Genomic DNA, 22,085 nt, shown 5'->3' with positions numbered 1-22,085 from the left:
ACTTGGAAAAATACTATTTTATGATAAACCAGCAGAGCTCTCAAAGTGCACAACCCACAGCACATACAGCTGCATTACCTTTATTGTAAAGGAAACGCTACAGCTAATGACAGCATTGAGAGCCACGTTTGGTCCTTTGTTCTCAGCAGAGATGATTTTTGAGATGGCCTTTCTGCACAGGCTGGGGGGTGGCGGAAGCCAGAGTTTGCAACCCAAGAGTTTCAGTCTGCAGTTTCAAAGGACAGGGCAGGAAGAGACAGTGTAGGCACTGGGAGATTCCCCTCTCTGCCTGTTTTAACCCCTTCACACACCCTTCTCAGCAAGTCCTATCCCACACTTCCAACGCTATAAAACTACCTGCGGTTCATCAGGGCCTCCCTTCCTGTCTGCGAACAAGAACTGCCAGGTCTTTGGTCTCTCCTCTCCTCCCTCTCCCTTAACTGTGTCACCCTTGGGAGTCCTTGCCTTTTTTGCATTTGTTCCAGCCGCTCAGGAGTCCAGCGTTAAGTCCGGACAGCTTGGGAAGGAGCTCAGTGCTGATAACCTTCTCAGGGACTTGAAGGAGATTTTTACTCCACCCTGGGAACTCTCTTCTCCTGCTGAAGGTAACGCGGCCCAGCCGCACCAAACCCGCCTCTCTGCTCATTTTAGCAGCTTTGCCGAATCCAAAGCTAGGGTTGTGCCAGGAGTAGCTCCCATAGCGCCTCTCATCAATTGATCAAACTGCTTCCTTACCACCTTTCCCATGTTGGAATTGGAGACACCGCAGTCCTTCAAATTGAGCGCGTTCATCATTTCCCTGCAAGACGACACAAATAGCGGTTCTGTTAATTTGGTTGAACTTTCTGCTGGAAGGTCCAAGACCATGACTCACGTTAAGCAAAGAACTAAAGCAGCAGGTTTTTATTATTTATTGATTTATTGCATTTTTGTCTCACCTTTTCTCCAAGGTGTACGAGGTGGCATACACGGTTGCCCCCTCTCCTCATTTAATCCCTCGCAACAACCCAGTGAGGGTCGGTTAGGTTCAGAGGCAGTGAGTGGCCCTCGATGTTGCCGGGTGAGCTTCATGGCTGAGTGGGGATTCGAACCCTAGTCTCCCAGGTCATAGTCCTAACCATTATGCTATTTCTACCTCTGCTAGCTTGGGCTATGGAGCAGAAAGTTACAGTTCAATACAGTCATACCTCATATTACGTTCTTTCAGGTTACGTCCCACGGTGACCCGGAAGTACCGGAAATGGTTACTTCCGGGTTTCGCCGCTCGCGCATGCGCAGAAGTGGCAAATCGCAACCTGCGCGTGCGCAGACACGCCACTGCGGGTTGCATTCTTTTCATGTTGCAAATGGGCCTCCGGAACGGATCCCGTTTGCAACCAGAGGTACCACTGTAGAAGGGAGCAATTTTACTATGAGGATGCAAGAACATGGAGGCAGCTGCACTGAGCCAACTGTGGAACCTGCTTCCGCAGGAGGCAGTGATGGCCACCGACGTGGATGGGTTTAAAAGAGGATCAGACAAATTCATGGAGGATGAGAAGGCTATCCTTGTCTGCAAGCCGTGATGGCTTTACTCTGCCTCTGCGGTTGGAAGCAGCAATGCTTTGAATACCAGTTGTTCTGGAAACCGCAGGAGGAGAGAGAGAGAGCTGTGGTGCTTGAGTCCTGCTTGCAGGCTTCCCAGAAGAGGCATCTGGGTGGCCACTGTGAGAGCAGGATGCTGGCCTAGATGGGCCATTGGCCTGATCCAGCAGGCTCCTCTTCTGTTCTTAGGTATTTGAGCATCACAAGGCTGTGTACAAAAATACCTGCAGAATAAATAAAATAGCAGCTGGCATTGGGCCAGAGCAGATATATTTCAAGCTGTTGTGATCACCTGGTATCAGGGTCTAGCAAAGGTGGGAGAGAATATGTTTTTAGTGAGATGCTGAAGGGTCTTCTGTGTCTTGATTCGGAAGGGAGGCGATTCCATGAGGATGTCCTCCCACTGGTCGCAGTCAGGCAGGTCTCTGCAGGCTGCAGCACAGCCAGGAGGACCTTGTCAGACGACCTTAGCTGCTGTGGAAGGAGCAGGCAGCTTGCCCAGGGGCTGATGGGAATTGTAGTCCAGAACCTCTGGAGAGCACCTGATCAGCAAAGGCTGCTCTACAATTTGCTGGGGCCTGCAGGGGCTTTTTCTTAGAGAGTTTCTTGCCATTAAGCAGTATGTAAATCTTGTTTAGATAAATAAAATAAGAAGCCAGAAGCTACCCATGTTCCTTTGGGAGGAAGGGAGGGTTATAAATGTAATTAAAACATTCCAGAAGCTAGCTTAGGAGCCTAAAAACTTGGTTCTTTCCTTCAAGAAAATATGGATAAAAAGACTTGCTGTATTCCACACAGTTTTAACTTACAAAAGTGTTGAATGTGCATAATGGAGTCTCTTGTGTGCATTGATGTTTCTTTTCTTAGGTTTTAAGCAAAACTAAAAATTCTCAGGCCTTGAGACTGTTCTGAATTGGAATATTTCCTTCCGGCTCTAAGAAGGGCAGATTTTTTAAAAAGGCCCTGAGAGATAGAAGCTGTTGGATCAAAGCTGCCCCTCCAGGCCATAACAGTGAAAAGGGGAAATTAGGAGTTGTATGTGACAGAAATGAGATTATATTTCTGTTTTTTTTAGGTCAACTATTAGTGTTCTTCTTCCTTTAAAAAAGCAAGTCTTTGAATGTAGAAATAGAACAGGGCTGAATGTGCCCTTTATCATAATTATAACCACACACTATGACTCTGCCCCTAGTCTGCAAATTGACTGATCTTACATAATTCTAGTTTTGCTAGTCCTGGGATGGGCAGGGACTCTGAATTAATTTTATTTTATTTTTCAGTTCAATTCAGTCTATATACTGCTCCTCTTCACTAAGGAGCCATGGGCAGGAAACAGATGTACCATTTGAAACAAAAACAAAGCAAACATTTTAAAACATTCTAAAAACATAATAAAAAACATCTACAATCAGTTTACCGTTCAAAAAATTACTCTACAGGCCGTTAAACACATTTTCCCATCCCATGTTCTCAGGGTTGCTAGGAACAGTCTTCTTCAGTCACCATATGCACCTGGGTCAATAGGAACATTTCTCCTGAATAAGGACGGAGACAATCACACTTCACTAGGGAAGGTATTCCACAACCAGGGAACCTCCACTGAAAAGGCTTTGTTGTGGGTCATCACCAGGTGGGCAGCCCTGGGGGCAGCCCCACCAAGAAGGCCTCACTTGTTGGTCATAGGGTCTGAGGTGGTTAGTATTGGGGAAGATGCTCCCCCTCCAGTTGCTTGACCAGGTTTCTTGCTTCTGAGAATTAAGCAGTCTTAACCCACACACTTCCAACCCTAACTTTGTCCCAATAAGGACTAGAAACATGTTTTTAAGGAATAAAAAGAGAGCTGTGTGTATCCACAGCCATATCCTGCACCTTTTTTGGCTTTCCGAATCCTAGCTTTTCTATCTGCAGCGGTTTTTGTTTCTGTTTCTTTGCCTTTCCCTAACCTGTTTTTTAAAGGGTTGTGTGGGATCTAATTTTAATAGAAACAGCTTCCTACATGGTTTCTGTTGTGCTTGCATGACACATTTCCCATTCACCATGTCTGTCTGGAAGGCTGATGGGAACCCAGGAAGCTGCCTTATATTATGCTGAGGCAGATGTTGGTCCATTGAACATGGTGCTTCCTACACTGACTGGCAGCAACTCTCCAGTTAGAGTATTCCCAGAGCTACCTGGAGATGCTGGGGATTGTACCTTGGACGTTTTTGCATGCAAAGCAGATGCTCTCCACCGCTGAGCTGTGGCTCTTTCCTGCTGCCACAGAGCTAGATCTGATGTGCTTAAACTACAGGGCGGTACAACTCTGTTTCACAGAAAGCTTCCTTATACAGAGTCGGGCCATTAGACCATCTGGCTCAGTATTGTCTACACTGGCAGGCAGCCTCTTCCAGAGGTTTCAGACAGGGCATTACCAGCCCAACCGGAGATACTGGGGATTGAACCTGGGGCCTTCTGCATGCAAAGCAGACGCTCTGCCACTGAGCTGCAGCCCTCCCTTAGGTCCCCCAGCTTTTCCTGAGCACTACCTCTTCGTGTTCTTCTGAACACAGTAGGGCTCTCCTCTTCCTTGCTGCTTTTTGCCAAACTTCTTATGAGCTGCACTGATTGACTGTTTCAAGAAATTGTACTCCCTCTCCATCCAAAAGGTGGATATCATATTTTTGAAGTCAAAGGCTGGATCAAATTTATTTTATGTTATTTATCACATTTATATCCCACCTTTTTCTGCAGGAAGCCCAAGGTGGCATACATGATTCCTCATTTAATCCCCACAATAACCCTGTGAGGTTGGTTAGGCTGAGAGGCAGTGGCTGGCTCCAGGGTTACCCAGTGAGCTTCAGAGCCGACTGGGGATTCAAACCCTGGTCTCTCCCAGGTCCAACACTAACCACTACACCACATTGGATTAAGCGCGGGGTTTCTGCAGAAGCCAGCTAGATGATGCTGGAGTGTCTCCCCGCATGGCATAGTAGCAATGGTCTCCCACATCCTGGACCCCAGCATCCAGCATGAAAAGATCCATCACTTCTGATAGTTCTAAGATTCCCTGCTTAGTCTCTTGCCTCTGGAATGCCCCCTCTGATAACCTACCTTCCCAATTTCTGCTCCAAATGTAATTGCCGAGGAAGAACATGTGGTTCAAAACCTGGCCTAAATGGCCTTAAATGTCTAGTGAGTTAAATCCTTGCTCTCCGTAAAACCGCTAAGATTCCAGAAGTGCATCTGTTCTGAACAGTTACCAGGTTTCGGACAATTTGGGCATCATATCGCCCGTGATATTTAGACTCCTGTCCGTCTTCTCCCTGCCCTCCCCTTAACGCTACAAGAAGAGCGAGGAACCTGTGGCACCCCAGGTACAAAGGGACTCCATCTCCCTTCAGCCCTGCTCAGCATGGTCAGTGGTCAGGGGCAATGGGAGAGTTGCTGGAGGGCTGTAGGGCCCCACTCCTGCTGGGGTGTTTGGGGAGGATCAGGTCTCTTAACCACAATCAAATCCTTGAAAGAGGATTAGACAGATTCCTGGAGGAGAGGGCTGTTGATGGCTATGCTCTCTCTCAACAGTTACAGTGATGCTTCTGAATAGTGGTTGCTGGAAACCACAGGAGAGGAGAGGGCTCTTGTGCTCTGGTACCGCGTGCGAGTTCTCACAGGCATCTGGTTGGCCACTGTGAGAAGAGGATGCTAGACATAAGTGAGCCTGATTCAGCTGGGCTCTTCTTCGTATCTTAACCACAACTCTCATCTCTTGACCAAGGGTTGGAGCTGATGGGAGTTGGAGCCTAGCAGTGACTGGAGGGCTATAACCCCACACCCTGCCCCTCAAGCGCGGGGGGGGCGGCGGCTCTGAAGAAGGAACACATATTGCTTCCTGCAGTCCTGGAGAAATTATGGTCCTCTGGCACTTGCTTAGCCAGGAAAGTGGCACAACCGTAGTGCGAGGCTTTAGGCTGATGTGGATGTTCCTCTAGATGACAGTTTTCACTGATGCTTTGCCTGCCTTTGAGCTTCCTGTGTGTTTCTGTGTCTTGTGGTGAGTCTCCACCTTCCTATTCCCCCGCCCCACCTGTTCAAGTAGAGGGTTTGGGGGTTTGGTGTTTGTGCGAAAGGGGCTCCAAAGGGGAAGGCATGCTTTTAAGCCTCCACCGTGTACATTGGGCTGCAGCAAAGTCAACAGTGAAGACGCTTGGTGTGACCAGTTGCACGTCTTCAAGACCCCCATGTAGAAGTCACTTAAAAGATAATGCCAGGCTGTGTGTCCTCTTTGGGTAGAACACTGTTTCCTGGACACTCTCTGTCTTCGGTGTGTGTTTGTGTGTGTGTCTTGTGGTGCTCAGTCCCACAGCCCCACTAATTTCCTAATCCATACATTTTCCCTCTCTTGCGCCCCTGCCCCTGAGCTAGATACACAAACCCAAAAAGGGTGTATGTGCTTTTTGTTTATGTTTAAAAAGCTCAGATAAACTCATTTGTATTGCCATGTGGTTCAGACATCTTAGTGGTGCCTCATCATGGCTTATTTTTTTTTTTTAGGGCGAGGGGGTGCCTAAAATACAAAAAAGCTGATATTCAATTTTGTTAGGTTTGTACATGCTTAATTTCCTTACCCCATCTGTTAGAAATGAGGTTAGTATAAGCAAATATGAAAGGGACACACTCTTTCTCTTTCTTCCCTCTGCCCCCCAGAAATCAGTAGAGAGAGGTGCATTGAAATAAAACTGATAGTGATAATAATAATTGAGACAGGATATGTAAGAGAGAAGAGATACCATAGCAGGAAAGAAGGAAAAAGAAAGGGGGAAGAGAGAGATGAAGGAAGAAGAGAAGGAAAGAAGGTGGGGGAAAGGGGATGAGAGTGTGTAAGCATGTGTGTAAGAGTGTGTAAGAGGGAAGGCACTCAGAAGTCAGGTAGCTGAAAATAGGTTAAAAGAGGAGAGTTTTTGTGCAAGTTTAAAAGAAGTTGCTCCGGTGGGAAGGTCAGCTCACCTGGACCAGCCCTGCCACAGAGCAGTGATAAGCAATTCATTGCCATCTTGCATCACTGCATACTAAGGAGCTCCTGGTGGTTGGATGCAATGGTTGCTGAACAGCCATTATTTAACATTTGTATCCCACCTTTTCTTTTCTCCAAGGAGCTCAAGGTGGCATACATGGTTCTGCCCTTCCTTATTTAGCCCCCACAGCAACCCTGTGAAGGGTTATTATTTAATCTATTTATATCCCACACTTTCTCCCAAGCTGGGATTTGAGGCAGCTTCCACCACTTAAAAACATTGTTACAAAACACAAATTAATCATAAAAAACCTAGTTAGTAGTTAAAATATATCAGGTGCATTGCCTGCACCTTAGTTTCCAAAGGCCCCTCAGAACAGCAAGATTTTAGCATGCCGGCAGAAGGGAGCCAGCCTGACCTCTCGGAAGGGGATCCCCCAATGTGGAATGTGGGAGCAGCCACAGAAAAGGCTCTCTTTCAGGTTGCCAGGGACGCAGGTAAGGTGCTCACCGAGGACATTAGCACCTGGGCAGATTTGTACAGGGAGAGGCAATCTTCCAGGTAGCCTGGGCCCCAGCCCGAAATGGTGAAACGCCTCCTGGTGTCTTCCCCTCCCTCTTGCAAACCGACATCTGTCATCGTGTGCCCTGCCTCTGACACATTTGTGCTTTGCTCGCTGTTGTATTTGTGAAACGCAAACTGAGACTGTCCTGTGTTTTGTTCTCTCTCTCTCTCTCTCTCTCTCTCCCCTTCTCCCTCTCTCTTTTCGTTCCATCGCTTTTCGCTCGTCTGCCCTGCTCCATTTGCGTCGCCTTCTCACGCTCCATCCCTCCATTCCGAACAGTCCTGGTTGGCAAACGGAGAGGTGGGTGACTTTCCGCTGCATTTTGGAGCGCACCGTGACAATGCTTGGCTTTGCTTGCGCCTTTTTGTGTGTTTGCGGCCTGCGGAACACTGTCTCGTCTCTTTTTTGATCGGGGCTGGTGGCCGTTTTAAAACACTGTGTTGCTTAATTTATCTTTTGGCAGCCTTTGGAGCCCGCTCTTTGGCCAAAAGGGCTCCCGTAGCGGCTGGCATGCAGTCAATTGCATCAAGACAGTCCCTGCCTACACAGGCTGACAATCCATAAACAGAAAGTGCGACATACGAGGGTAAAGGAATGGGCAGGGAAGAGGAAAAAAACAAACTCGGGCACCATGGAATCATAGAATGATAGAGTTGGAAGGTACCGCTGAGGGTCATTTAGTCCAACCCCCTGCAGCACAGTTCTTAGAACGACTAGCTGTCGCAGTTCAGAAGCAGGAGGTGCCTAAAGCAGCTGGACGTTTGGCAAAGCTGATGGAGTGAGCTGCCTGCTTCCCATCCCTCCCACTGAGGCCGTCTGGTGGTAAGGCTGCCCCCAGGCAACATTTGGGGGAGAGGAAACCTTGTCAGTCTGAAAATGCCTGGATGGAGCTTTGTGCTTTCTGCATATAAAGCTTCTACTCAGGTACAGTTCTCCCAAACCATTATTCTATGACAGGGGGTGCCATGAGGGTGCCAGTACCTCCTCTGGCGCCAGTGAAAGATCACCTCAAAAATCCACAGTGCAAGGGAGACCCTTTGCTCCTCCAGCTCAGTTTCTTTTGCACTGGCTTGGCTTTCCCTACATTGAACATGCCAAAATTGGATACCCACTTCTTCCCTTCCCTTCCGAACAGAGGATAGATGCAATGTTGCCCCCCCCCCAAGTGCCCACACCATTTTTTGGCTGCTATTTCTGCTCTCTTAGAGGTGGCAACCATTTTGTGTTCTCCCCCTCCCTTGGCAGCCATTTTATGACAGGTGCACCACGGACTTTCTCAACATTCCAAATGGAATGGTTAGTGAACCTTTTGCAGTTCATAATATAAACCTGGCAGGAGTGAAGTCAAATAATGGGGTGCCCTAAGGGTTGTGCTCTTCTCTCCCGTAGATGTCCCAGACACTAAGGCACCCAGCCCTTCGATCAGCCGGCAAGTCAGCATCGAAACGGACCGAGTGTCCAAGGAGTTCATTGAGTTTCTCAAGACGTACCATAAATCCGGCCAGGAGATCTACAAGCAGTGCAAACACTTTTTGGAAAACATGCATCACAAGCGGGTAGGTCCCTCTCGCAAGCGCGGAGAGGCCTCGCTTTCCATCGGAGGCTCTGGGAGTGAGGGTGGGTGGAATTAAAACCAGGGACTTGCTTTTGAGGGAGTGAAATTAATGTATATTAGGTGTTGAGCTGACTTGTGAAAATAGACTATGCCCCTTCAAAGAATGTGAATGTCCTGATTATCTGCTCAAGTAGTATACTTTTGTTATATTTATGGGGAAAGTATGCATACGTACTTCAGTCTTTACTGCAGGAATATTTGAAATTTGGCCCAGATGGAGCTGCCACATCTTAAGATAACCTACTCAGATTTTATGTTGGTTTTTTTGGGATAGTTGGTAAACAAGGGGGGAAAGCTTTGGAAATAGATATTGGGGGAAAAAAATGCAGAAGTCACAGCTAAAGACCCTCTGGCAGGATGCCATCCAGCCTCGGTTTTCATTGGAAGGTGGCCCACCTTCTGAAGTAGTCTGTTCCACAGTTGAGCAGCTATTGCCGTCAGAAAGTTCTTCCTGATGTTTCATCGGAATCTTCTTTCTCGTAACTTTGCACTGCCTATTCTCACCTGCACGACTGGTGCTCTTTTCCAGGACCTGAGTATTGAGGAACAGTCCGAATACGCCCAGGACTTCTACCAGAACTTGGCAGATAAGTTGCAGAGCCGCTGGAAAGGTATTTCTCATTTCTGCTCTTAGCTGCTGATAGGTAGTGGGGCTTGGGAGGGGAGGCATGCACACACATAACAGCTTTGGTTGCAAGACAGCTACGGCTGTTCCAGGATTGGGAAAGCTTGAACACAGTTGTCCATTCATTGGTAACCTCACAGCTACCCCATCTTGCTCACAGCGGCCAACCAGATGTCTGGGGGAAACCCTCAAGCAGCACTCTCCCCTCCTGTGGTTTCCAGCAACTGGTGTTTGGAAGCATTTCCGCCTCTGACTGTGGAGGCAGAGCAGAGCCATCATGGCTAGTAGCCCTCCATAGCCTTTTTTGTGATTGTGTGGGCCTCTTTTCTGTGGGAGCATGCAAGAGGGAACTTTAAAACACAGTGTGAGCACCCGACTCTGAGGAGAGCCATGTTCTTTCCCCCCTCCTCACAAGAAGAAGGGATTTTAGGGCACAAGGGCTGGGTCCTGTGATGCTGTAGAGTTCAGAAAATGGGCCCTCTGACCCTTGGCTCTCAAGCTTCTAGTTCAGAAACCACAACAACAGGAATTTATTATCTATACCCCGCCTGGCCACTCCGACCAGCCACTCCGACTACTTCCAACAAATTATAAAACCACAGTAAAACATCAAACATTAAGAACTTCCATATTCAGATGTTTTCTCAATGTCAGTTATCTCGTTGACAACTGATGGAAAAGTGTTCCACAGGGAGAGCACAACTACTGAGAAGGCCCTCTGCCTGATTCCCTACAACCTCGCTTCTTGCAATGAGGGAACCACCAGAAGGCCCTCAGAGCTGGATCCGGATCTCAGTGTCTGGGCTGAACGTTTTTCCTTTCCTTTTCTTTTTTGTATATAATTTTTATTAAATTTTCTGTTTTGCAGTTTAAAACACTCATTTTTACATCCTTAAGATATCAGTGACTTCCTTTCTTCTCTTTCCATAGTTCATTTTACATATCATTAATCCCTGCATATTTTACAAAAACTATACCGTTCAGTATTCCATTATTGCATCCATCAAAACTTATTTACACTGTTGAATTTATCTTAATGCTGCCAGCATTTTCAGCTGCACACAATTATTTCCCATTTTTTCAATAAACATTTGCCAATCTTCTCTAAACGTATGTTCTTCTTGTTCTCTTTTTCTGTATGTTAAGTCTGCAAGCTGCACATATTATGTCAACTTAAGTTGCAATTCTTCTTTGGTTGGGACCTCGCTCGTTTTCCAGTAGTAGCATACATAAGGGGCTGAACGAGTTTCCTGGTTCATAGAATAGAATCATAGAATCAGAGTTGGAAGAGACCACAAGGGCCATTGAGTCCAACCCCCTGCCAAGCAGGAAACACCATCAGAGCACTCCTGATATATGGTTGTCAAGCCACTGCTTAAAGACCTCCAAAGAAGGAGACTCCACCACACTCCTTGGCAGCAAATTCCACTGTCGAACAGCTCTTACTGTCAGGAAGTTCTTCCTAATGTTTAGGTGGAATCTTCTTTCTTGTAGTTTGGATCCATTGCTCCGTGTCTGCTTCTCTGGAGCAGCAGAAAACAACCTTTCTCCCTCCTCTATGTGACATCCTTTTATATATTTGAACATGGCTATCATATCACCCCTTAACCTCCTCTTCTCCAGGCTAAACATGCCCAGCTCCCTTAGCCGTTCCTCATAAGGCATCGTTTCCAGGCCTTTGACCATTTTGGTTGCCCTCCTCTGGACACGTTCCAGTTTGTCAGTGTCCTCCTTGAACTGTGGTGCCCAGAACTGGACACAGTACTCCAGGTGAGGACTGACCAGAGCAGAATACAGTGGCACTATTACTTCCCTTGATCTAGATGCTATACTCCTATTGATGCAGCCCAGAATTGCATTGGCTTTTTTAGCTGCCGCGTCACACTGTTGGCTCATGTCAAGTTTGTGGTCAACTAAGACTCCTAGATCCTTTTCACATGTACTGCTCTCAAGCCAGGTGTCACCCATCTTGTATTTGTGCCTCTCATTTTTTTTGCCCAAGTACTTTACATTTCTCCCTGTTAAAATTCATCTTGTTTGTTTTGGCCCAGTTCTCCAATCTGTCAAGGTCGTTTTGAAGTGTGATCCTGTCCTCTGGGGTGTTAGCCACCCCTCCCAGTTTGGTGTCATCTGCAAATTTGATCAGGATGCCCTTGAGTCCATCATCCAAGTCGTTGATAAAGATGTTGAATAAGACTGGGCCCAAGACAGAACCCTGTGGCACCCCACTAGTCACTCTTCTCCAGGATGAAGAGGAACCATTGATGAGCACCCTGTGGGTTCGGTCAGTCAGCCAGTTACAAATCCACTGAGTGGTAGCATAGTCAAGGCCGCATTTTACCAGCTTCTTTACAAGAATATCATGGGGCACCTTGTCAAATGCCTTGCTGAAATCAAGGTAGGCTACATCCACAAGGGAGCCCACTCCTGGTCTGATCTAGCAGGGCAGCTCTTAAAGGAGAGCTCTTGACTAGAAGATGCTCAGGTGTTTTCTCAGGCAGCATTTGGCTAAAAACAGGTGGAACCAGAAGCTTGGTGCAGACTCTGCCTCTGCTTCTTCGAACTGTGTGGGGAAGCCAGGTATTCTTTGATCTCGGGATGTCTTCTTTTTAGTGTCCCCGGAAAAAGCGGAGAAGGCGATGGACCAGATCGAGAAGTACGTCATGACTCGGCTTTACAAATACGTTTTTTGCCCGGAAACCACGGAGGATGAGAAGAAGGACCTTGCTGTCCAAAGGAGGATCAGGTACGGCTCTTCGAAGGCCCCCTTGGGGAAAGTTGTTCTGCCGTCAGCTTGATAAGCCTGTATGTAGTTGCTACGCTTCTGCCTGCTTCAGGGTGGCACCAAGGTGTGTCCTTGCCTCGTTTGTAAACCCCCATTTAAAAAAAAATAAGTTTCAAAATCACATTTTTGGTAAAGTATGCAAACAAATAAAAAATGTAAAAACAAGCAGGAACATAGTCCACTAAGCTAAAACAAAACACAGTCTGGGTGGGTCACCACTGACCTTAGCATTACAGGGAAAGCAAGTGATTTTGAATTAATTTTATTACTCATTTATAAACATATTTTTATACCACTGTATATCAATTAAAAATTTATAGCAATAAAAAGAGAAAATCATACCAAAAACTATCATCTTCGTTTTTGAAAAGCAGACATTCGTTACCCATTGTGGAAGATGATGTATTCTTAATTACCTGCATAAGCCTGGTGGAATAGGGAAAAAAGCAGGCATTTAAAAGTTGGCACAGAAGGCGTCTGCTTGACTCTCCAGTGGCAGAGCGTTCCACAGGACTTTTACACAGTCACAGTAAACGAGTGGCCCATTTATAAGCCTTTGTGTGCTATTTGGTCTCAGCCCCTGTAGTTTTCAAGCCAGCAACCAATGTTGCTTGGGAATCTTACCCAGCCACATAGATTTTTGAGTGGCAGGTGGAGGAACCTGACCCTGTAGTTGGGTCATGCAAGTTAGAGGCCACTGCGTACTATCAAATGTACATTTTTAGCTGGATTCCTCTTGCATGTCTCATCCCTCCCCCCAATAAATTTTCTGCTACAGTCAACTTTGGTCCACCAGCCTTTAAAACAAAATGGTGCATGGTATATCCCTAGTGATGAATGTCTAATCGGGCTGCTCCTGATAATGAAAGGAGGATTAATGTCTTGTAATTTGTATTCTGTACACAGTATTAAAAACAGAATAACAATAGCAGCAGCAAAACGATGTTTAGAAAAAAGCAATTTTCTGCTATTCATCCCTGTAATTTACTTAATTGTCAGTTTTTGTTTTTACATGGTTTTTACCGCAGGACATCAGGTCCAGAAAGGAGTATTACATGGGTTAGCTACTAATTTTACAAATAAGATTAAATCAATTTCATTTGAAGATTATATATTAGCATACCAGGCCCAAGAAATACAGAAATAAGTAGTTGGTGGTTGTATTCAGTTTTTAAAATATTTTTTTCTGCTTGTTCTTTTTTTTTAAAGTCTTGTTTTAAAATATTTTCAGCTTGTTGAGCATGTTAGTTTGCCAAGAAGGTTAAACTACAGCCGCATTCATGCCATACGTGAGCACTCTCACACCACAGTCATGGCTCCCCCCAAAGAACTCTGGGAACTGTAGTTCATGTAAGGGGATTGACCACATCAATCTATAATTCCCAGCACCATGGACAAACTACAGTTCCTGGGGTTCTCCATATCTGTTAAAGCAATAAGAGAGTGCTTTAAGTGTAGCTGTAACTTTGCTTTCCCAAAATCCATAATCTTAAAATTGTAGAGTTGGAAGGCGCCACGAGGGTCGTCTCGTCCAACCCCCGGCAATGCAGGAATCTTTCGCCCGACATGGGGCTCAAACCCACAACCCTGAGATTAAGAGTCTCATGCTCTACCAACTTGATTTCTTAAGCTCTTTCTCTTTCTCTCCTCCTCTACTTTCAGAGCTTTGCACTGGGTCACTCCTCAGATGCTCTGTGTTCCTGTCAATGAAGAAATCCCTGAAGTCTCCGACGTGGTCGTAAAGGCCATCACAGGTATGCCGAGGGATGCTGGGTCCCAGCTGGCGCAAGGGTGGGTGGAATGCCATGATCTCTTTGAAAAACCATTGCCCAGCCTTAAAATCACTGACACAGAAACAAATATATCTCTCTGTTAAAGCACCATAACAGGCGGCCCTCAAGAACATGGATGCAGCCCACGGTGTGTGGCTTTGCTTTCTGTGGAAAACAATCCAAGATTGGATCGGGATTGACCGCTCAAGAAACAGGGGCGTCTTTGTGTTTCTTACAAGATTCCCCAAGGTTCATTGCTCAGGGCCATAAGCTCAGTGGTAGAACACATGCACTACCCACAGAAAGCTCTACTAGGTCCAGGTCCTCAGTATGTCCAGGTAGGGCTACCTAACTCTGGGAGAGCCAGAGGGAAAAGTAGGCTACGTTTCGGGCCACATCTAAGTCAGAAAATTGTACATACATGCACCTGGGTTCTCCAGAGTTAAAGGGCTTATTCCAGCTAGGCAGAAACACTCTCTGTGGTGAGAGAGCGTGGCCCAGGGAGAGTCCCAAGGATATCAGAAGAGTCTTAAGGATCAGGCCAAAGGTCCATCTAGTCCAGCCTCCTGTTCTCACAGTGGTCAGCCAGATGCCAAAAAGGGAAACCAGCAAGCAGGACTGTGGCTCCCAGCAACTGGGATTCAGCAGCATTGCTGCCTCCAGATGTGCAAGCAGGACATAGATAGTAGCCATCAATATCTTTCTCCACATATTTGTCCAGTCTGCTTCTAAAGCCACCCAGATTGGTGGCCGCCTTTGCCTCCTGTGGCAGGGAGTTCTGCCGTTTGTGCTGCATGAAGGGACTTCCTTTTGTCCATCCTGAATTTTCCAATGTTCATCTTCTTTGGGTGCCCACGAGTAGGACGAGAGAGGGAGAAAAACTTTTCTCTACCTGCCTTCCCCATGTAGAGGGCGCATTCGGCTTGCCTTCTCTCCAAGCCAAAACACCCCAAAGGCTGCAACCTTTGCCTCTTCATCCCTTTGACCTTTTCTGAACCTCTACAATATGAGGGGAGGCGACCGGAACTGCATCCCGCATTCCAAATGCGGTTGTGCCACCGGCTTGTATAGCAGCACAAAACCTTGGAGAGCGGCTGCCGTTCAGTGTCGGCAGCGCTGACCCAGATGGACCAGAGCCTCTGACCTTCCTATTTGCCAGAGCCTCTGTGGGCACGTGGTTGCTGGAGAATGCACCCCTGCCTAACCCTCTGGGCTTCTCCCGTGTCTCGCAGACATCATCGAGATGGATTCCAAGCGTGTCCCCCGGGACAAGCTGGCCTGCATCACCAGCTGCAGCAAACACATCTTCACTGCCATCCGGACCACGAAGGACGAGCCGGCTTCGGCCGATGACTTCCTGCCCACCCTCATCTACATTGTCCTGAAGGGGAACCCTCCTCGCCTCCAGTCCAACATCCAGTATATCACCCGGTTCTGCAACCCCAGCCGGCTGATGTCTGGTGAAGATGGTTACTACTTTACGAACCTGGTAGGTACATCAGGGGGTGAGGGGCAGGAAGCAGGGGCTGGTTCATTGTTACAGCTGCCCATGCATTGGTAACCTCATGACTGGACTACTGCGATGCGCTGTGTGTGGGGCTGCCCTTGGGGTTGGTCCAGAGGCTGCAGCTGGTGCAGATGGAGGCAACTGGTTTGCCGGGGGAGGGGGGCAAATGCCACCAGCACATGACGCCTTGCTTGTGGGATTTGCACTGGCTGTCGATTTGCTGCTGGGCCAAGTCCCTGTATAGCTCAGGGCCTGGTTATTTGAGAGACCACCTTATCATCCCTTGTACACCCAGCTGATTGCAGTCTGTTGGAGAGTCTCCTGCAAGTTTTTCTCTCCCCAGACGTCTTTATTGCAAGTTCAAAAGGTACATAATTATATGTGCACTAAACATGGTGGGACGTAAATAAAAAAGAGAAAAAGAGAGACAGCACCTGTGTAGAAGGGAAAATAAAGGGGAGGGGAAAAACCCAAAACTGTATACCTTACAAAGTTGTTATTGCACTTCACCAGATCTTAACCTGTTACAGTATTTGTAAGAGTGGATTCCAAATATCATTGAATTTGTCCATGGCAAGTCTGCGTTTATATGCAAGTTGTTCATAGGTTGTGAGTTTGTATAAGTCTTCAATTGTAGAAGGGAGCTACATTTTTATTTTTCCAATGAGATTGATACTAAACACTGATACTGATGAACTGATGAATTGGAGTCTCCTGCAAGTTGAGGTGTCCAGGACTCTGCACATTCTTCCAAATTCACTTGCACCATTGATTTGAATAATGGTCAAAACAAAAAATTTTTTTTCCTTTCAGTAGCACCTTAAAGACCAACTAAGTTAGTTCTTGGTATGAGCTTTCGTGTGCATGCACACTTCTTCAGATACACTGGGTATATCTGAAGTGTATCTGATATACCCAGTGTATCTGAAGAAGTGTGCATGCACACGAAAGCTCATACCAAGAACTAACTTATTTGGTCTTTAAGGTGCTACTGGAAGGAAAAATTTTTTTTTGTTTTGACTATGGCAGACCAACATGGCTACCTATCTGTAACTTGAATAATGGTGTTAGGGGAGGGCTAGTATCTCTGGTGGGGACACATTGTGTTCCTCCTGGGGTAGTTCACCCACCTTTGGTCCCCACCCTGCACTCAGCTCTCACCTGTGGCTCCTAGAAGCTGTCAGCATTGAACAGCGGCCACACCCCGAGAAACAGCTTCACCTGGCCAGCTAAACCAGGTGAGGGTAGTTGATGGATCTCAAACCATTGGGGAGTTAGGGACTTCCCCTGCATGCAAAGGCAGGTTCTGGATTGAGCGGACGAGACCAGTCATGGGTCCAACGACAATAAGGCAGTTTCTGCCTGTGCTGTAGAGGGATGTGAGGGGCAGGTGGGGCTCATCAGCCTGGGAAGGCAGCCCATCTAGGAGAAGGAAAACTGATCCTAACCCTCGCTGCCTTGCGGGATATTTTCAGGAGAAGAAAGGGATAAGGTGTAAACCCTACACAAATCCAGGGTGGAGTCTCTAAGGTGGTTGGATGGTGCCTTGTATGCCTCCTTCCGGCAACTTCTGCAGCCAAGCGGGTGCCAACATATTGCCCTGCTTTCCTTTGGACTGCATTGGTGAGGCTGGGGGGGGGTCTTGTTCTCTTGGCAGCCCAGGACCCCGCTACACACTGCCTAGGCTTGTGCCGGCCCAGGGAGGTCACTTTGGTGCTGCTAACACAGCAGTTAGACTTCACCCCTGAAGGCACACTTCATTGTATCTTGAGACAGACGGATGCCAACAACAACTGTGATATTGCCTGTTTCATTTTCAGTTCCTTTCCTAATGCTCCCTAGCATAGAATTCGCCTTTTTCTTCCACGGCTGCTGCTCAAGAGTAACTTCAAGCAGCTGGAATAAAAACAGCGGCTTAGCTGGTTGGGCGTGCTATGTGTGTGGATCTTGTGCTTTGTATAGCGTGGGAATAAACGTGGTGCCTTTCCCCCTGCCTCCAGTGCTGTGCCGTCGCCTTCATAGAGAAGCTGGATGCCCAGTCCCTCAACCTGAGTGAGGAAGACTTCAACCGCTACATGTCCGGCCAAGCGTCCCCGAAAAAGCAGGAGCCGGAGAGCTGGCCGGCCGACGTCTGCGTAGGAGTCCGGCAGATGTACAGGAACCTTGACCTCCTCTCCCAGCTTAACGAGCGGCAGGAGAGGATTGTGAGCGAAGCCAAAAAACTTGAGCGGGACCTCATTGACTGGACTGACGGGATCACCAAGGAGGTCCAGGAGATCGTGGAGAAGTATCCCTTGGAAATCAAGCCCCCCAATCCGGCCTTGGCTGCCATTGACTCTGAAAACGTGGAGAATGACAAGCTGCCACCTCCATTGCAGCCCCAGGTTTACGCTGGGTGATGAGAACCTTCTGGGGCTCAGAGACATCCCTCCCTCTCTGTCCCCCACCCCGCTTCCTTCTGCTTGGGGAGTGGGCTAAAGAGGGGCAGGAAAATCAGAGGAATTTAAAACCGGCACATTTTAAAGGTACTGTTTGCTGGCAAGGGTGTCACATGATACTTATTTTAGCCAGAGTTAGCCAGCTACTATGAGGGCTGTGGGTTTTGTGTGTTCCTCGAACCCAATTTAACTTCTTCCTTTTTACACAAATCCGGTATAATTTTTAAGAAACACAGGTGGTTTTTTCTCTGCTCCCCCTGTTCTCCCTTCAAGGTATGCATGTGTGTGTGTGTGATATTTGGTTTGTTTCTCTTTTTTTAAGTGAAGTTTTTGCTGGTATTTTTTTCCTGCTTCAAAAATAAAAAATAAGGTGGTTATCAGCACTTTGCAAGGGATGCCGTTGTAGGTAAAAAAAAACCTAGAATGGTACTCTTTTATTCCTTCTTGGGGGCGGGGAGAAGGAAATATGTTGTAAAGTAAATATTTAACAATTGTAAATAGGTCTGCAATATTGGGCTTGTGCTTTCACCTGCATGGCATCTGGTAAGGAATGCTAAATGTTGGTTTTTGTTTCTTTACCGTCAATGAGTTAAATTTACTGCTTACAGGTTTTCCCCCCCCTCCCCAGGAATTGTGGGGAGGTGGAATGGTAGGAAGTTAGCACCTTGTAGTGGGAAACAATTTGCTTTATCTTAACTGTATACCTTGACCAAGGCCATCTCCTCAATATTCACAATTCCTCATCCAGTTACTCTGGTCTCCCCTAATCTGGTGCCCTCCTGATGTTTTGAACTTTGACTCCCATCAGGTGTCCTATGCTGGCTGGGGCTGATGGGAGCTGTATTTCAAAACATCTGGAGAGGGCACGTGGGTGGGTGCAAGCTGAATTTATACAGAGAGAGAGAGATGAAAATAACCCTTTCTTCCTGTGTTGTCCTTCAGCACAACTGGGTCTCTTCGAAGTCAGAGCAAAATCGGACGGGACCCACATGTTTATGAGCCAGTTTTCACTGCTCTAAAGCAAGCAGGATTTGGCCCATCATCAGTGTGGGATTAAACGTGCTCGGAAAATGTGGCCATTCTCCCTTTAAAAAAAATTAAAACCTTGAAATGTTTTGTCATTGCAAAGCATTGTTTGTAATTGTGGCAAAATGACATCCTGCGCTAGAGAAAACTGGGCAGCGTGTATATACGTAGCCCTGTAATGTTCACTTCTAGCTGGAATTTCAGCCTGGCTTTAGTGCAATGTGAAGACCAGATATGTACCTGCAGGGTAAAAGAAGGCCAGCCCAGGGTACAGACATGGAATGTGTAATGGGTGCAGAAGACCACACCAGCCCTCTTCCCCTTTCCCTGCCTTTCCTCGTATTATTTGACACAATAGCGTGACGAGATTCTGTGGAATCCTCAACCTCCCGAAGTTGCAGGTGTCACTTCTATGGATATACAGTACGAGTGCGTCTTACACGCATTTAACCCACGCAGTTCCAATCACGTGCAGTTGAAGGCCGGCTGGTTGAAATCCTGCACGTTCAACGCAAGCAAGGTGGAGAGCTTAAAACCTCTCTTTGCACCAGCTTTTCAGCTCTCTTCCTGGGGTGTGTTTGTATGCTCAGCAATGTGGACTCTGGAAGGCTAGGGATGCTCATGAAGGGGTGGTTTGAGCATACGTGTTTTGGGGTATATTCAGAACCCTTGGAACCAACCCCCCCATGTAAGATGTGACCGTATTGTGTATATATATCTGTTTTGGGATTTATATCTGTAACGTTCTGTAGCCTTTCCTCAGCGCTGGGTTTAAGTGAAGTCTCTGATCACTCCTTCCTTACCAGTAGCTCACTGGAAGGGTCCATATTCCACTGAATTGGGTCTCTTTCCTTCCTGCCCCTCTTTCCCAGTCTTTCAGTAGCCTGGGTCCACCCACCCTGTCAAATCCTCTTCCCTTTGGCCAGAGAACTGATGACGCTGTTCAGACACAGTGACTTGCCAGCCTGAATTGATGAACTGGCCCATAACTGATGCTTTTTCTACACCTGTATGGGATTGGCGAAGGGCTGGGAGGTTTGGGTGGCGCACGACCCTATCTTAGAAGCTCTTGCCTGCAAAGAGCAAAGCTGTTTCCCCTGCTATTAAATTCATCCTAAGTATCAGTGACTTCTGGTTCTGTTTTGTTTTTTTAATCCCAAACCTGCAAATATAGGAGCATAGGAAGCTGCCTTATATGCTGAGCCAGTCCATCAAGCTCAGTATTGTCCACACTGACTGGCAGCAATTCTCCAGGGTTTCAGACGGGTCTTTCCTTATCCCTTTAACCTCAAGGTGCCAGGATTTGAGCCTGGGACCTTCTGCAGGGAAAGCAGACACAAGACTTTCAATTTCCCAGCCCCTTCAAATGACACAAGGAGAGAAGCTGAGCTTTATAGTGTCAACGGCTTGATGCCGCAGTACAACACGTTTTGGAATCGCCACTTTTTTGCATGTCTTCCCCCAGCCCCCGGGTCTTCCAGTCTTAACCATCATACTTGTAGATGTGCAGATCATTGATGAACTGTGGAGTAGATTTCCAAGTATCTTGCTTTTCGAGCAGCTTCTGGAACCAAGGCCAGACAGGAAGTTGAGAGGAATCTGCAGGGAGGGATCAGGAAGAACGTGTGGCTTCTGATGGTTAAATGCCTTGGCTTGCAAGGCAGAACGATATTGATGAAATGAAGAGGAGGCAGGTGGGAAAGAGTCTCCAGAAGTGGGGTTTTATGTAGGAAAGACAATGAGCTCAGTTAACCCCAAGACAGGATTCTTGGGGTCAGAATTCCTTTAAAAGAAAAAAATTAATCATGGGGTTGGAAGGAAACCCAAGGGTCATCTCGTCCAGGGTGAAAAATGAGGTGATAAGGCTTTCAAAGTTTACTATTGCTTACAACTGATTAGCACAGAGGAAGTCAGAGAAGAAGGAAAAGTATCATAGGATGATAAAATTGTAGAGTTGGAAGGAACCCTGAGGGTCATCTAGTCCAACCCCCTGCAGTGCAGGAATCACAGCTAAAGAATCCCTGACAACCTCTTGTTTTAAAACCCCAAATGAAGGAGAGTCCACTTTCCACCCATGTTGCAGCCCCTCAGATACCCAGGACTATGAGCTCAGTTGAGTTGCAGTACTCAGAATTCATTCCAGGGCTCAGGACTCATTCTTTCTCAGCCTATGTCTTTTGCACCAGCTGGTGGATATTGGGGTTCTCGTAAAATAACAAAGTAGATTCCCACAAGTCTGCCAAAAGAGCGTGAGTACAGCTGTTTTGCTGTTCAGGGCTCTTCTCCATTTTTTTGCAATAAGTTCAGACCGAGACTGTGATCCATTTGTGTCCTCGCTTCCTTTGTGTTCCTTTATTCTGTGAGCTCTTTGGAGTTTCTCGAAAGGTAAATATTTTTATGGCGTTCGCTCCTTAACCCCAGGTACATGGGTGGAACAGACAAAGCTGACCGCAGAGAACTTGTATTTTACCACTTCCGTTCTGAGAGCAGGGTGCATGCATCTGTGAGTCCCTCCAGCTGTCACTGAGGATATCCCAACTCCTGGCGGCCAGCAGGACTAGTGGTCAGAGGTGCTGAGAGTTGAAGTCCTGCAACATCTGGAGGGCTACAGATAATATCCACCTCTGCCTTAAGAAGGGGGCTCCTTTCCCTGCCGTTGTTCCTCTCTTTGTGACGCCCTTAGGTGCTAATTCTGGTTTCCAGGTCCGTACATTCTCTCCTAAACTCTGTATCATAGCTGCTGTTACTGAATTGCTGTTGAATGAAATTAAACCTCTTCCACAACAAGGTTCTCTTGCATTCACTGTCTTTTTGTATAGTAGTCAATGCCTCGTTTCTTAACTGGACATGTTAAACCTGGCACAACTTGTTCCTCTCACCCAGGAAGGTGGTGGAGGCAGTGGGGCAAGTGATCAGGCCAGTGGGCTGTCTCCTCCAGCATCCTGTTCCCCCAGTGGTCAACTGGATGCCTGGGGGAGACCAGCAAGCAGGATTCGAGCACAAAAGCCCTCTCCCCTCCTGTGGTTCCCAACAAACCGATACTGCCTCCAACTATGGAGACTAGTAGCCATTGATACCCCTCTCTTCCCTGAATTTGCCCACTCCTCTTTCAAAGCCATGCAAGCTGATGGCCGTCACTGCCTCCTGCAGCAGTGAGTTCCAGAGTTCAACTATGCC

At 47.2% G+C, this 22,085-nt stretch overlaps 1 protein-coding gene across 3 annotated transcripts in view; it reads left to right on the top strand.

Moving 5' to 3' along the window:
• The window catches only part of RABGEF1 (RAB guanine nucleotide exchange factor 1), a 31,939-nt gene extending 10,240 nt beyond the window's left edge, over positions 1 to 21,699 (top strand). For 2 of the 3 annotated variants that reach the window (XM_053366907.1, XM_053366908.1), the window contains exons 4-10: positions 7,420 to 7,440; positions 8,530 to 8,696; positions 9,285 to 9,366; positions 11,994 to 12,126; positions 13,828 to 13,919; positions 15,170 to 15,426; positions 17,445 to 21,699. In XM_053366907.1, coding sequence (XP_053222882.1) covers positions 7,420 to 7,440; positions 8,530 to 8,696; positions 9,285 to 9,366; positions 11,994 to 12,126; positions 13,828 to 13,919; positions 15,170 to 15,426; positions 17,445 to 17,843 — 1,151 coding nt within the window. In that variant the 3' untranslated portion in view covers positions 17,844 to 21,699. The remainder of the gene's footprint in view (positions 1 to 7,419; positions 7,441 to 8,529; positions 8,697 to 9,284; positions 9,367 to 11,993; positions 12,127 to 13,827; positions 13,920 to 15,169; positions 15,427 to 17,444) is intronic. The other variant, XM_053366909.1, reaches the window with a different exon arrangement.
• Positions 21,700 to 22,085: the final 386 nt, after the last annotated feature.

Source organism: Podarcis raffonei, chromosome 15, assembly GCF_027172205.1.
Source record: "Podarcis raffonei isolate rPodRaf1 chromosome 15, rPodRaf1.pri, whole genome shotgun sequence".
NCBI lineage: Eukaryota > Metazoa > Chordata > Lepidosauria > Squamata > Lacertidae > Podarcis > Podarcis raffonei.
The sequence above is the reverse complement of the archived record's forward strand: the minus strand, read 5'-3'. Positions and strand labels throughout refer to the sequence as shown.